Genomic DNA, 16,063 nt, shown 5'->3' with positions numbered 1-16,063 from the left:
GGCCAGGTTGGACAGGACTTGGAGCAACCTGGTCTAGTGGAAGATGTCCCTGCCCTTGGCACAGGGGTGGAATGAGAGGAACTTTAAGGTCCCTTCCAACCCAAAGCATTCTGTGATTCCATGGGAATATCAGCTGGTGAGGAGGATCCACAGGTCCATCTGGAATGGTTTGACTCAATGTAAGATTCATGAGATTTCCCTTTCATATCAAGGGTCTCCCATACCAAGGGTTGCAACACCTCTGCATTTGCCTCCAGTATAACCATGATGGTTGGGCTGCCTGCTGTAGAAATCCACTGGCACCTTTCAGGCATGGAGAAGAACAAATGGAGATCCTGCAGGATCAACAACATCCTCCACGCTCTTCAGCAGAGACCAAGGCATCTATCCTGCTTTGCAGATCCCAGCCATGGGAAATGGCAGAGAGATGATGACAATAAAACAAAACAAATCAGGCAATTGGGCTACTGGAGAAAAATTAAAGTGTGCTGAGGGTAATGGACTGAGAAATAACCTTATTGGGGCTTGGAGGTATCAGCTACCAGCAGAGGGAAGCGGCCAGAGCACCACATTGGCACAATATTTTATATTTGTCTTTTAAATAAATGTTATTTGCTGCCTGTGCTCTCAGTGAGGAAGGGATCTGGCTGAGGGCTTTGGTCCCAGACAGGGAGAACCTGGACATCAGTCTTCTCTGAACATTTTCCTTCTATTGCTTTCCCAGAGGGCTTAATTTTTCCCACTGAAGTGACATGAGAGAAAAATGCAGACAAGAGCACTGGACCTGCTGGAGCCAGAGCCTGTGGCAGCACACAGAGAGGGTCCAGCTCTCAGTCTGCTCCCAACCTTTCCAATCTCATCACGATCACTGGCTGAGCTGCCTCTCCTGAAACGAGGAGGAAAACTGGGCAGATGGAGGCTTGTGGCATCAGGAGGGGAGGCACAAGATCTCTTCTTCCCCTTCTGCACCCACAGGTCTTGCTCCCAGCATGAGGCAGGAGAAGCAGAGATCCATGGACCATGACTCCTCTGTCACTGCAAAGCCCTCTCTGGCTGCAGCACCACATCAGTCCCACCAGGACCAGCAGTTGCCCTCAAGCCTCTCTGTGTGTCTGCAGAAGATTCAGGAATTGAGGATAAAAAGTGATCACCCACAAGTAAACGACTCCTTTGCAATGCTTTCCTGAAGACAAACCCCACTGGAAGTATTAGGAGGGCTCATTCCTCCTCATCCCCATCAGCACATCCCTCAGAGTCACTGGTGAATCACCGTCCCCCCAGCTTGGTGGGGGTGAACTCCTTGCTCCCCCTGGTCATCCAGAGGCGCCAGCCACGGCCATTCCCAGGCAAAGCTCTTCAACCACATTGCTCCATGTGGAGTTAAATACCAATCACTCTGGGGCTCCCTAACTGTCCACTGGAGAGGTGTACTGGGAGAGGGAGGGATGGCAGCCCTAGGACAGGCAGCCAAGCCCCCATCCTGCCCTAGACCAGGGGCGTCTACACAGACAGAGCCCTTCTTGTTCGCTGGGGCTGCAGTTCCTCTAGCCCACATTTATCGCCTGTAAACGAACTTTCCAGCGTCCTGCTGATGGCAACGTCCATCTGTCCTGCCGGGGGGAAGCTCAGGCTGCCCAGAGCCCTGGGCGAGGGGCCCTGCTGTGGGCTGGCTCCCCGGGAGCCCGGACACCCCGGCAGCCCCAGCACAGCGTGGAAGTCCAGCTCCCACCCCGCTAATTCAATAAGTCACAGAGAGCATGACTTCATAAGGCGCAGAGGCTCCACAGCTCTTAGGGGAATCGGGAGCGGGGGGAGGAGGAGCTGAAACGGAGAAGGGATGGAGACGGGGAGGGTGGAGAGGGGGAAGCTAAGACAAGCAGCAGAACAAAACATCCCATAAATCATGAGGAGCTGCTGAAATACCAGAACAAATGACCCCATAGCTTGGCCATTGTTCCCGAGCGAGGGCTTAAAGCGCTCCCAGTCGAGACAAAGACAAAGCGCCTCGCGTTTCGTTTCAACACCGCGCCGGCCCGGCCAGGACCTGCGTCCGGCACAACCGGGCTGGGGGCGGCTGCGCTTCCCCCCCATCTGTGCCTGGGACCGGCGGGATGGGCGACGGGAAGCTCTTGGCAAGACTGGCTGCGCCACAGCTCAGCCTGTCCAGAGCATCTCCTTCCTCCCAGATGCCCCCACAGCTCCCTGGCTCTGGCATTCCTCCCCTTCCACTGAAGGGCTCATTTTCCTTCTCGTTTTCCCTTGCTCAGGCTAAGAGCTTCCTGGCCGAGGAAGAGAAAGTGTTCCAAGACTTCTTCTCTGGAGTAAAACAGCTCAAGTAGGGCTGTGAAGCCTGGAGGAACTCTGAGCCTGCTGTCTCTATGGTGCTGCTGCTCCTCTTTGCCTCCCAGAAGTTGCTGACAATTCACTGTGCTGGCTGCCTATGGCAAAGGGACAGCTGTCACACTGAGAGTCCTGGGGACGGTCCCACACAACTTTGGATGCTGCAGGAACTGAGCTGTGCAGTGCAGCCCTCCCGTGCACTGCATCAGAACAGTCAGACGGATCCATCAGCAGCTCAGCACCTCCCACAGGCTCTGCAGCCCCACTGGGACCGTGGCACTGGTGTGCCAGAAGGTGAGGAGCCTGTGGATGGGGACATGGCATCCACGCTGCTCACCCACATCAGCCACAGCAGCAAAGGCAGGAGGCTGAGCAGTGCCAGGCACGTCCCCAGCAGGGATTCCATGCCCAGCAATCCACAGAGAACTTCCACACCACACAAGACCACTTAAAGGGGAAATGTTATACTATGAAATTTTAAATAACTTTCGTGAAAACAGTGTCCTTGTAGGAATTCTGCCTTATGATCAAACCCAAGGCACTGGGCAGAGGACAGCAGCACCCACGTGTGCCACCTCTGCCAAGCAGATGGTGCCAGCACGGTTCCTGTGTCCATCCAGCGGCTCCTGCCCACTTAACACCTTCCGGCTGGGCTGTGTGGTCTGCACTGGGGGCAGTTCCCTGTGCACCCGTTTGGGGCAGCAGGGAAGTGAGGAGCTGGGATTCAGCACCGTGCCAGGGGTCAGGCAGGAACACAAGCTGCAGGCAGGGCTGAGCCTGAGGCTGAGCCTGTCGCCAACCAGCAGACGCGCCGCTGCCAGCACGGCTTCGGCGCTCGGGGTGGGCAGCCAAAGAGCAGAACCGAGATAACGGCATGGGGAGAGAGGAATGCACTGCATTTTTCCTGAGCCACCATGGGAATAGTCCATTCCGACTGTGGAGTGCAGGGAGGCTGCCTGACAGCAACAACTCCAGGAGCCCAAATGGAAAAAACAGCCAGTAAGCAAAGGAGAAGGATAAGAAAACAGAGGGAAATCAGGGTGAACAAGACGTGAGTACGGGGAAAGGAGAAGGAGGGAAGGCAAGCAGAGGAACAAATGAAAGAAGGAAAACTAGAGCTAGAAGTGGGAAAGGAAAAGGAAGAGACAAAAGGATGCCAGGAGGATAAACGTGTCAAGGCTGAGACTCCCAAAGACCATCAGAGCTGGAAGGATGTGAGAGGGAACAGACATTCCCAGCTCTGCACACGTGAGAGCGAATCAGGGATCACAGTCCTTTTAGTGGATTAAACCTCGCTTAAGAGGGAAGACAAACATGGAGTGTATCTCAGGTGACAGGCACAGGAGGAAAGGAGGCCTCAGTTCACCCTAAGTGGGGAGAACAGGGATTGCTGGAGTTTTGATGTTGCTATAGGACAGTGTGAGGGCTGCACCGGAGTCACCAGCTTCCAATCTTCACCCCCAAAGCAGAAGGTCATGGGCTTCAAATCAAGAGTAGCCTTGTGCTGTTTAGGCTTGGGAACAAGATTAGAATGATAGATCAGCAGAAAGCAGAGCTTTAATCAACCAGACCCCAAATCCTTCCTTGTTTCAGGTACCAGATTTTGCCTCACTTGCTGCACACCCTGTGAACCCCAGAGCATATCATCCAGCAAAGAGGAGGAGAAGCAAACTCAGACAAAACCAAACATGTGCAGCTGCCAGGTTTCTCCCCCAAGCTTGGGAAGGCTCCCTGCAATGCTTCTCTCTGGGCACCTCCCAGCAGCAGGACACCAGCTCACGGGAGCAATGGGTTGAGGTGATCAGGCACATTCACAGCCTGAACACTGGGCACTTTGTGGGGCTGGCTTTAAAAAAAAATACCCTAAAAAAGCGCCTAATAATGAAGTATTTATTTCAGTAAACAACATATGAATGAAATAAGTGTTTTCTCTGTACTTCACTTTTTCCCTGCCTTCTCTCCCTTCCCCCCAGCAATTTTGTTTTTAATAAGTGGAACTAACAAAGCTTTGCTTGCTGCTGGCCGAGCTGGGGAGCAGGACCGTGCTCTGCTCACCTGGTGCAGCACAGGAACATGTGCCATGGGAATAAAGCCTCTCTTGTGCCCAGGGGGCACACAATCCATCAGCATGTTCCAGCCTGGGAGATGCACTCTGATGGACACAGGGACAGTGAGATCTGCCCTGGGAGCATCCCTGAGCTTTTGGGTAGGCAGCACAGGACATCCTCCTTTATTGTGGCAGCAAATAAACTGCATCTCCTGGCCCGGGGACCCCGCCCCAAGGTGACCCCAGGGATGGGGAGAAAGGCCAAGGGGAGCTAAAGGCATCTATGTCTCATCCTACCTGGCTGTGCTCAGTGCAGCAACACAGTGTCAGGCAGACACTGTGACAATGTACGGCTCCTCCTCTTCTCCCTCGGCTCTATCCAGCCCTTCCTGAGCACCTGAACAACTGGGAATACCAGAAAACTGGCTCAGCTTTCCCTGTGTGGGGATGAGTTGTACTGCCAATGCTTTGGTAGGAATTTCAAGCAGTAAACACTAATCACTGCCCCAGACTGACACCCAGCTTTTCAAAGCAAAGGGCACTGGTGAAGTTTGGCTTCTATGCCTCCTCCCTGGCAACAGCTAACAGCAGGTCAAAGAGCCCTCCCTTGCCTTCAAGCCTTGGGCTTATGATGGGCAGGATCCTCAGAAGCTGCTGATTTGGGAGAACATGGTCCATTGCTTTTCCATCCCCCTCCAGCCCACATGGGGTGAGCTGAACCCATCACACACAGTGTGGGTGTTCACCTCTGCACAGAGGCGGGGTGGGGATGCAGTGGTGCCCCTGGGTTATAAATACAGACAGATTTAATGCAGGTATTCACTCTGGAAGACAAATGAGGCATCTGTAGATTTGCCAGGGGGTGAGCCATGTTTTTCATCAACCACAGCACCCAACAGCCTCAGCTGCAGCCCAGGATGGTTTGGAGAGACCGCCTTGGGATGCTGATCCTGCTGTGATGAGCACAGATCCCAGGGAACACAGAGAAATGCTGTTCACACCAGGGAAAGGCCAGGTGATCCTTTGCAGGTTGTGGCTGCAGAGGAGGCTGAATGAAGCCTCTGAATGCTGCTCCAAGGAAATGTGTGCACATGTGGGCCAGGCACGTGCACGAGGTGCAGGATGTCCTGTGGAGCAGCAGTGCCCCAGGGCTCCCATGCAGGTGCCACAGCTGCTCTTTGGGAATAAAGTTCCTGCACTGCAACAACACAGCTATCACTGCTCCTGGGTGTCTGCTTAAGCACGGTGAGAGAGAGGGGAGGAGGGAGAAGCGCCCTGAGATTGTTGGGAGCAGGCGGTGGGCAGGGTCTCCTCCTTGTCATTGTGACCCTCTTGGGTGACCCCTCCTCTGTGCCCTGTCAGCACCCAAGCCCCAGCACCCCAACCCACCCAAGCCTGGCTGCCAGGCTGGATGCCTGATCCAGCTCAAGGTGTCTCCAGGAATGGATAAAACCCACAGTTGCAGGCTTGGTACTGTCCCTGGCTGGACCAGCCATGCCTGTGTCCCTACAGGAGCAGCGACATCGGGTCTCTCTCCTCCAGGCCTCACAGCCTCGAGCTCCAGTGCAATGGCATGTGGCAAACCAAAGGCAAAGGTGATCCCTCCTCACCCAGAGCTCATTTCCAATCTGGTTTACAAAATCCCTCTAAAAGAGCATCATCTACTGCTGTTGGGAGCCGCTGCTGCACAAGGTGCTTTGCCAAATGCAAGACAGATGGTTTCCCCCAGGAAAACGCTATGGAGTGAGGGAAAATGTACCACAAACATCCCCTGACAGGGCTAAACTGGGATCCGGGGGCTTCAGAAAGACATTTGAAGGGAGGAAAGCGATTTGCTGACTTCTCATACTTCTTTGTTATGAATAAAGACAAAGTCTGATTGTTTTTAATGAGCTCTTTGCTTGTTTTCCTACTTGCTACATTACAAATTCACATATTTGTCTATTTAGGAGATGGAGAGTAATTGCAGACCAGGTTTTCTGGTGACATCATCTTAGCAAAGGGAAGAAAGCCAAGTAAGTGGAGAAGAAAGCAGTCTGCCCCCAAATATCCTGAATTCTTTGTCTGGCTCATTAATACCTGGTGAGCTTTGATGCCCAATGAACCTCACAAATAGAGGAAGCCTTTGAGGAGGGTTCCACAACCTCACACTGAAGTGTCAGAACACACAATAAATGCCAGAAATATCTCCAAAAAAAGCAAGGAAAATGAACTTGATGTTCTTGCAATTTCTAAGCTTCCTTTTTTTTTTTTTTTTTAAATTTTACCCTCATTTATTCATCTAAGGAAGCAGAAAGCAATGGAATTTCCAGCTTTTTAAAATATCCCTAGCAGGTTACCTCTATCACCTCAGTCACTGGGAGAGTTGACTGTAATCTGCTTCCAGGACTTGTATCAGAGCTCAGAAAACTGGGAAGGGAAGGTTTGGGAAGGGAAGAGAAGTTTTGGGAAGGTTTGGAAAGGGAAGGTTTGGGAAGGGAAGGTTTGGGAAGGGAAGGTTTGCGAAGGTTTGCGAAGGTTTGGGAAGGGAAGGTTTGGGAAGGTCTGGGAAGGGAAGGTTTGGAGGTTTGGGAAGGGAAGGTTTGGGAAGGGAAGGTTTGGGAAGGTTTGCGAAGGTTTGGGAAGAGAAGGTTTGGGAAGTTTTGGGAAGGGAAGGTTTGGGAAGTTTTGGGAAGGGAAGGTTTGGAAAGGTTTGTGAAGGTTTGGGAAGGGAAGGCAAGGCAAGGCAAGGCAAGGCAAGGCAAGGTTTGGAAAGGGAAGGGAAGGGAAGGGAAGGGAAGGGAAGGGAAGGGAAGGGAAGGGAAGGGAAGGGAAGGGAAGGGAAGGGAAGGGAAGGGAAGGGAAGGGAAGGGAAGGGAAGGGAAGGGAAGGGAAGGGAAGGGAAGGGAAGGGAAGGGAAGGGAAGGGAAGGGAAGGGAAGGGAAGGGAAGGGAAGGGAAGGGAAGGGAAGGGAAGGGAAGGGAAGGGAAGGGAAGGGAAGGGAAGGGAAGGGAAGGGAAGGGAAGGGAAGGGAAGGGAAGGGAAGGGAAGGGAAGGGAAGGGAAGGGAAGGGAAGGGAAGGGAAGCAGCCAGTAGTGGGGGCTGCCAAAGGTTGTGTGCTCATGTGTTCCAGCCCAGCAGACACACTTCCATTACTCATGTGTGCCCTAAAAGACCCCCATGGCTCAGCTTATGGGGTCACCTTCAATGCCTCAAGGAAGGAGCCCCTGGGGCTCCTCACTGCTCCCTGCACTGGGGCAAGGGGGGATGTTTTGGCTTCTTACCCTGGAGGAGCCTCTGCAGCAGGTGGATGGGTTTGAAGGTGTGTTGTCCCATGGGAAACAGCTTTGACAGGGACAGAGAGTGGTAGCAGTGGGGAAAGGGGACAGAATGGGGACTGGAGAGACAGAAGCTCCTTCCCCCAGCCCTGTCCTGCAGCTCTTACCATTCAATGCTCAGAGACCTGGGCCGGAATGCGGACAGCTCGGCCGAGGCATACTCAGCTTTCCTTCTCTTCTCCTGCTTCTGCTTCACCGACAAGCGGTGGGCAAACCTAGCGAGGCTGCTCTCCGACCTGGGGAGGGGAGAGGAAAGGCATTAATGGCACTGAGCGCCCAGCTCCCAGTGGCACATCCCTGAGACAATGCCAGGAGATGCCCAGCACTGAAAGGAGGGGGCTCCTGGAGGGAGGTGGAGGTGGGAAGCAGAGGAGCAGGTTTCGTATTCCTTGAGGAGGTCAGGACCAGCACAGGTCATGTTTGCCAAACTGAAGGTGCAGCCTGGCAGGCTGAAAGTGCCAGGTGCTGCCCCCTCTGCAGTCAAATCACCTCCTCAGGCTATGCATTCCTGTTCAAACTCCAACTGGTGATGGCCAATGCGGTAGAAACAGCCAGGGACACACTGGTGGAAAGAATCAAAGCAGACCTCAACCATGGCCACACCTGAAACCCTGGAACCCCTGTGGCCTCCCAGCTGGGGCTCCCAGACACCAGGACAGGTTCCCTGAGGAGGACTGACATGGAAATCAGCCCACATAGGAGAGGGTTTGATGAGGAAACAGAAATGTGTGGGAACAAATGGGTTCAACTGCAGGACCTGTCTGTGCTGACAAAACCCCTTCCTACCCTGTAGGATCCTCCAGTGTTGCTCCCAGGCCATGGGACCTGGGAAAAGAGCATCAGCAGGCTCTGGGAACATGCTGCACACCTCTCTCCACCCCAGCCTCTCCAGAGGAGAGCTGCTCTCCCAAGGCACATCTGCACTGTCTCCAAGCCCAGTGGCACAGAGAGATGGCACTGGAATTTGCTCAGGATGCACTTGCTTTGCAGAGACCTGCACCACTCTGCTCCTCTCTACAACCCTCTGCTCTCCTCTGCATCCCTCTGCTCCCCTCTGCTCCCCTTGGCATCCCTCTGCTCCCATCTGCATCCCTCTGCACCCCTCTGTTCCCCTCTGCACCTCTCTGCTTCCCTCTGCATCCCTCTGCATCTCTCTGTACCCCTCTGCTCCCCTCTGCATCTCTCTGCATCTCTCTGTACCCCTCTGCTCCCCTTTACATCCCTCTGCTCCCCTCTGCATCTCTCTACCCCTCTGCACCCCTCTGCTCCCCTCTACATCCCTCTGCTCCCCTCTGCTCCCCTTGGCATCCCTCTGCTCCCATCTGCATCCCTCTGCATCCCTCTGTTCCCCTCTGAACCTCTCTGCTCCCCTCTACATCCCTCTGCTCCCCTTTACATCCCTCTGCTCCCCTCTACATCCCTCTGCTCCCCTCTGCATCCCTCTGTACCCCTCTGCTCCCCTCTGCTCCCCTCTACATCCCTCTGCTCCCCTCTGCACCACTCTGCTTCCCTCATCCCCCATCCTGATCCTCTCTGCATCTATCTTCTCCCCTCTCCTAACCAGCTTCACCCAAAGAAAATACCACCAAAAAAACAGAAAGAAAAGAGAAGGTATTTCTCAGAACAGAGAAATGAGCTCCCTGCCTTTCCTCACAATAATTAAGCCAGCCCTGGCCAGCTAACAGTTTTTTCCCTGATACATTTTAAACACAGACATCTTCAATTCATTAACTCTGGTTATTGATTTATTTTTCAGCTTATGACTTGCTGTTGCTGGGGACGGGGTGGAGACAGCTTTCTGGAGAGGGCTCTTGTCTCTCCAGTCACCGCCGGCAAAGAGCCGCTCAGACCTTCCAGGGTCATTCTTTACATTCTTGAGAAGAAATCCTACTTTGATGTAAAGGATGAGGTTTGCCTTAAAAGAAACCCAACAAGAAACCCAAACCCCAGCCTTGCCCTGCTCGCAGCCGGAGGAAGAGGCGGTGAACAGGAGTGATCTGGGAGCCCAAAGAGCAGAGTCTGGCACCAACACCACTCCCAGCACCTCGCTCTGCTTTGATCTGGTGTCAGAGCTCAGCTGCAATGGATGAGATCTGCATTTATGGTGGGGTGAGGGCTGGGCACTGAGCCAATGTCCTGCAGCAGCCCCAGGCATGGTGTGGACTCCAGGATGAGCAGGGCTGATCCAGGAATTGGTTTGGGTGGTGGGAACAGGTACTGCTGGGTCGCTATAGCACCTCTTTGGTGGCATTTGACTGTTCCTGCCCACTTCCCAGCTGCCCAGGAGAGGTTCCTGCCACCCTGCAGGGATGAGGGCTCCAGCCTCAGCTGAAGGGATGCTGGGGGTGTTGATCTCATGAGATTTAGGAACAGCCTGGAGAACAATTCCCTGTTTGCTGTGCTTGCCCCCATCCTCACCACACTCCCTGCACCATTATCGCCACCCCTCCCAAATTGGTCCCCAGCAGGGATGAGGGGCTGGGAAATTCCAACCCCCCTGCATGGATGCAAGAAGGCAGAAGCCTCTGTGACAAACAAGTGCCTCTATGGTGCCACTCCATGCCTCTTGCAATAACCACCACTGGGACAGTAACACACTCAGGAGGTTTACCTGGATCTACCCACCTGCTCAAGGGAAGGAGCAGGGAAGGAGCAGGGAAGGAGAAGCCACAGCATCCTTCAAGTTGGATAGTGCCACCAGCATCTGCCAAGAAGAGTTGGTGGGGGAAAACAGGGCAACAGGGCTGGGGATGAAGGAGAGTTAGTCCTGGGGGCAGGGTGTGGTGGTGGGGCTGGAGAAGACATCTGGGCACTCAAGGACGTGTGGCTTTGCTGTGACTCCCTAGCCATGGCATCAAGAGGAAGGTACAAGAAGAAAGGTGATGGATGCCCAGGACAGGTGTTGCCTAGATCTGCCTGACACAGGATAGACAAGTCAGGTCATGTAAGAGCCAGAAGCTGACCAGCAATCTTGGGGTGCTGCTTTGACCCCCCAAAGCAACCTTCCAGCCTGTCAGCCATCACCTCCAGCTGCTCACAGCCTGGTGAGAGGACATGGCTGTGAGGGTTCTGACATGCTGGCATCTCTCCCTTGAGAGCTGTCAGGAACTCATCCAGCCATGAACCAGCCTCCTCTCACCTCTGCCAGCCCCAAAAGCTTCAGCAGAAGCATCACTAATTAGAAGCCAGGAGCACATTACAGATCATCTGGCTATTTATACAGAGCTGCTTTACATAAACTGTGCTGCAGAAGGGGGAATGAATCATACCTGCTCTGCTGTGACTGCAGCCTGCTTCTATGCCCCTCTCCCCGCACCCCACCAAGGCCCTGCTGGTGGGTCAGCTCCCCTGAGCTCCTCTGCTGGGGCCACTCCCATTGCCCAGGATTAGGGTGCTCTCAGGATCAGGGTGCTCCCAGGGTCAGGATGCTCCCGGGGTCAAGGTGCTCCCACAGCTCTGGACATTGTGCCTGGGTCTGGGCTCTGCAGTGTTGAGCCTCTAACATGGGATGAAGGATGCTGCCAGGACTGCACTTCTACTTCCCAAGTGCTTTCCAAACACCAGTAGATGCCCCTGCCCCCTGAGAAAGATCAGCATTAGGGATTTTAAGGCAGAAGCAGGGAAACTGAGGCATGAAGAGGCTATGCAGGTGAGACAGGCTCCCTATGGCCAGCAGCATCCATCCCCTTGTGTGCTTCACTGATGGGCAAAGTTTCTGTGCCTTGCCCCATCAGTACCACACACTCAGCACCACAAGTGCTGGTCTGGGGAACAGCCAGCCCCAGGGAGCCACTGCCATCTTATATCAGCTTCATCCCAGCCAAGGGATGGGGACATGGCCAGCACTGCTCCCCCAGCCCTGCCACTGCACAGCACTGCTCCAGGTCCAGCCGGGCAGGACTCAGGCTCATCTGCCCTCCAGCAAAGCAGCATTGCTGCAGAAGCACAGTCAGGGCTGGGTGGACCCAGCTGGCACCTGCCAAGGCTCTGTGGCAGTCCCTGCACACCGAGGGGACACGCGGGAAAAGCCATCAATTGGAACATCAACCGCAGCGCAGTGGAGAATTGTCTCCTGACAACCAGGGAAGGTTGTTCAGCTACTGTGCTGTATCATAAATCACACCTCTATGACTTGCCATCTGTCAGCCAGATTACACATGTTCAGAGTCCCATGTCAGCGTTTAAGTCAGAACACGGCATCTTTTCCCCAGAAATAATTATTGGTGCTGAAGTCTCTTGCAGAAATACCCATCATGAGCCCTTCCATCCAAAGCTCTGGACAGAATAGGGCTGGCATTCCCAGAAGGCAGGACCACTGCTGCAGCACAGGGATGCACAACCCCCATGTAATATGTACCCCCTACACCCACTGCTTTGGGCACACGGCAGGGTAGCAGAGTCTGGCATGGCAAACCGCCCACCCTGGCACCAACCACGGTACCCAGCACCGGGCACAGAGCAGGCAGGGGCAGCCAGAGGCAGAGGCTGTTGCTGAAGGGAGATGGGGACAGTGCTGTCCCCAGCCTGGTGTGCACTGATGGCTCCAGGGTGTCCACCCAGGATGAGCAAAGGATGCCCAGAGCAGCACTGAGACCCCAGCCCAGCCAGGGGGATGAGTCCAGCACAGCACAGGGCACAGCTCCCACTGCCCTGATGTGCTGTGTGACACCAGCCTGTGCCCTGCCCTTCTCCCCACACATTTTCTGGGAGTCCAACCCCAGCAGGGATGACTGCCAAAGCCCCTGGCTCACCAAGGTAGCGGGAACACAAGGCAGAGCACGGACACAGTGGGCTGGCAGCCTGTCCCTGTCCTGTCTGTGGCTCAGCCAGCTCACTGAGCTGGCACAGGGCACAGCACCCCAGCAGAGAACTCCCTCAGCTGCCCTTTGGGATGAGGACAAGTGCCACCCTCCACCCCCTCACTGGCCAGGCAGGCAGATGAGCAGTGACATTTCCCAAAGCTCAGCACAGAAATACACAGGGGCTGGATTCATCCCTCCGGCTTCACCCTCCGGGCACAGGCATGAATCCGGCCGGGGGTTCGCAATGCCTCACTGCCACATCCCCCACGCCACAACTGGGAAGTGATGACAAGCAGAATCCTGGTCCCCCCCCCGGCTCCGCATCCCTCCCTCCCCTGCGGTGCCCCTGGAGGAACATCGTGGGCTGATCTGCTAAAAGCCTTTCAGCAGTTTGCAGCCGGCACAGTGAGTGTGTGCCCGCGGCTGCCTGGGGTGCCAGTGTGTCACCTCACCCACCGCTGGCACAGCACGACTCAGCCCTACCACGGCCAGAGTTGCAGGGAGACCGTGGTCCTGGCAGGCACAGCTGCACCAAGCCATGGGTGAGGCATGACAGAGGTCACCGGAGTGCCAGTCCAAGCACCAGCTCTACCAATACCTCTGCTCTGCCAACACACCCAGCCAAAGCCCTCCCCACCACACGGGCACCAGCCAGCCATCCCACAGTGATGGAGACAGCACATCCAGGCAGGAACAGCTCCCACTTGTTGCACTCCTTAGCCTGAGACTCGGGAACCAGCACGTGCCTGTATGTGGCTCTGAACTAACCCAGGTCTGGGCAGGCGGATCTCAATCCCTTCCACTAGCACAGGCAACAGTCCTGGGATGAGCGGTGGGGTGGCTGTGGCCAGCCCAGGCACTTGGCAGCAGACAAACAAGCAGCGTTTCAGCTGGTCCTCCCTCCTTTGGGAGCACCCACTGCACAGCCAGCTTGGAGCTGGGCTGATCCCCACGAGCATCCCGGCTGCAGCCGGCCTTGGGAAGGTGGCTGTGCCTGTGGGGAGCAGGGCTGGGGGCCCGCAACCTCCTGCTCCCTGGAGCCACGGCACTGGGCTCCTGTCAGAGTTTTATTTGCACAGGTACAGGTGGAATAATATAGAGGAAAAATAATCAAAGCTGAAAAGGTGCTTCCCAAGCAGGCAGCAGTCTTCAGGGAGAGAAGGGGTTTGGAAGGGGAAGACTCATGGCCATGACCATGCAGTCACAGCCTCCAGGCAAGCACTGACCACGAACACTGCTCTGGCAGATCCTGCTCAGCACCTGCACGCTGCCCACTGCCTATGGCTCCATCAGGAGTGTCTCTCCAGAGCAGCAATGGGGACAGGACCCCCGGTGAGCCTCACACAGCAGTGCCTTGCAGGGATAGATGCCCGGGAGCCGCGCGAGCGATGCTCACTCACCTGCACAGCCGCTGCTCCCTTCGCTCCTGGCTCTGTGATCACCCACTGCTGGAGCAGCAGCTTATCCAAGAGTGGCTCTTCGTGACAGTCCCTGTCCCCTCTACGCAGACTCCCATCCCGGCTGGGGTCCCCTGCTCCCACCCATCGTCCGACCTCCTCAGCCGCCACCTCCGCTTCCCTAGCCCATCACCTCAGGTTTCTCATTTGCTCTGTGCTTGGCTCTTTTTTTTTCTTTTTTTTTTCTCCCAATCTTGTTTCTATAGAAACGAGATTAGCAGAGGGGGAAATAAAACAGCCCCATGTGACTCAGATTCCGACACTGAAGAATCTCCTGGTTGCGCTCGCCACGGCTTTACATAACCACGAGCCTGTGTGGGCTCAGACGGGGACCAGGCTCGGGCAGGGGCACCTGGCTCAGTCAAGGGGGACAGGGCTCAGGGAAGGAGAGCCAGGAACACAGGAGAGGGGGGTCAGGCTCAGGTGAGAAGGACCAGGCTCAGCTGAGGAGGGACCACCAGGCAGAAGGCAGCAATGCCTCACATGTGCTGCTGTTGGACTTGCTGTGATACTCTTGATGTTACAACATGACATCAAATCCTGGTGGCATCCCCAGAGGACACAACGAGCCCCTGTCACCCTGCATGGCCCTGCTTCACTACCTGTTCCCATTGAGAAAGGGAGAAAGCAGAGGTAGGGATGCTGAAAACGGCCCTGAGCCCCACCAAAATCTCTGGGCTCCCCAGGTAAGCTTTGGAGGAGGAAGCCCCAAGACCTCTCACACTGCCAGGCCATCCTGCCATCACCACTCAGAAACATGGTTTTGGCCACTGGTCTCCAATCCTCATGGACTCATGGTCCATGCAGAGAATTTGATGAGCTCCAGACAGCCACATACTCCACTCTCTGGATGTTTCTCCTCCTCAGTCTCCCAAATCCATGACCAGTGTCCATGGCTGGGACACACAAACCACAGACTGAGCTTTTCCACCACTATTTTTGTGACCAGCAAAGGACAATGCCCACAGGGACTTCCCAGACCCAAAGGGATTCTGCACACTGGAACTCCAGGTGAGATGGAAAACACTGGGGACCCTGCCTGAAGCCATCCCCATGTGTTCCCCTAGCTCGAGGACAGACTGTGACTGCACGTGGCCATTGCTGCCTGCCAGGGTCACCCACCCAGGGCTTCTGCCAATGATCACCCACGCCTGTTTGCTGCTGCACCTCTAGGGGCTCATCCCCCCCTCCTCAGGTGCTGCCCAGGGCTAAAAAAGAAGCAAAGCAACTTTTTCCTTGGTCAGGCAGTGATAGGACAAGGGAAAATGGTTATAAACTAAAAAAAGATTTAGATTAGATGTTTGGAAAAAATTCTTGGCTATGAGGCTGGTGAGGTCCTGGCACAGGTTGCCCAGAGAAGCTGTGGCTGCCCCAACTCTGGAAGTGTCCAAGGCCAGTTGGATGGGGCTTGGAGTAACCTGGGCTGGTGGAAGGTGTCCCTGCCCATAGCATAGTGGTGGAATGAGAGGACCTTTAAGGTCCCTTCCAACTCAAATCATTCCATGAGTTCTGTGATTCTATGACATGGGGTGTTGAGTGATGTCCTGCCAGAACACAGCAGTGAGGTACCTTCCCCCTGGAGCAGCACAGAAGCTTGGCTGGGCCTGCAGGGCAGCAGAGCATCTCTGCAGGTTTGGCTCCTCACCCATAGGGCAGGGAATTGGCTTATTCACAGCTTCTCTGAGTCTCTGGGTTTCCTTTGGGACTTCGGTGTCCCACTTCTCAGGCTGACTCAGCTGGGATTAGTTGCTGAGCTCTGATGCTGTTTCAGCCCCAGGCCTGCCCGCGGGCTATGACAAGAAACCTCTCCCCTCTGGCCATGCTGGTGCTCAACAGGGCCTCATTTACCTCCCTGACAGGCTCAGGACGGATCAGACAGTGCCAACAGAGCAGCTGTGGGCAGCCACAGTTGGAGCAATTGATGAATTTGGACATATCCATCCAACCAAACTTTTCCATGAGTTATCCCACTGGGCTGAGGAGCTGCATGATGGGCTGGGTGATGCTGCAGAGAAGGAGCCAAAGGCTTGTGGAGAGCTGAGGGGATGAGCTCTACCAGGGCACTGGCTCACCCACTTGCTGAGGGCACGGCTTCACAAC

At 55.1% G+C, this 16,063-nt stretch overlaps 1 protein-coding gene across 8 annotated transcripts in view; it reads right to left on the bottom strand.

Moving 5' to 3' along the window:
* Positions 1 to 16,063, bottom strand: part of LOC139679499 (ankyrin repeat and fibronectin type-III domain-containing protein 1-like) — a 262,772-nt gene that overhangs the window by 34,527 nt on the left and 212,182 nt on the right. For 3 of the 8 annotated variants that reach the window (XM_071571290.1, XM_071571294.1, XM_071571292.1), the window contains one exon: positions 7,812 to 7,940. The exons of 3 other annotated variants lie outside the window; for them this stretch is intronic. In XM_071571290.1, coding sequence (XP_071427391.1) covers positions 7,812 to 7,940 — 129 coding nt within the window. Of the gene's footprint in view, positions 1 to 7,811; positions 7,941 to 13,906; positions 14,207 to 16,063 lie in introns of those variants that run through there. 2 more of the 8 variants (XM_071571295.1, XM_071571296.1) reach the window with 2 other exon arrangements.

Source organism: Pithys albifrons, chromosome 16 (genome assembly GCF_047495875.1).
Source record: "Pithys albifrons albifrons isolate INPA30051 chromosome 16, PitAlb_v1, whole genome shotgun sequence".
Lineage (NCBI taxonomy): Eukaryota > Metazoa > Chordata > Aves > Passeriformes > Thamnophilidae > Pithys > Pithys albifrons.
The sequence above is the reverse complement of the archived record's forward strand: the minus strand, read 5'-3'. Positions and strand labels throughout refer to the sequence as shown.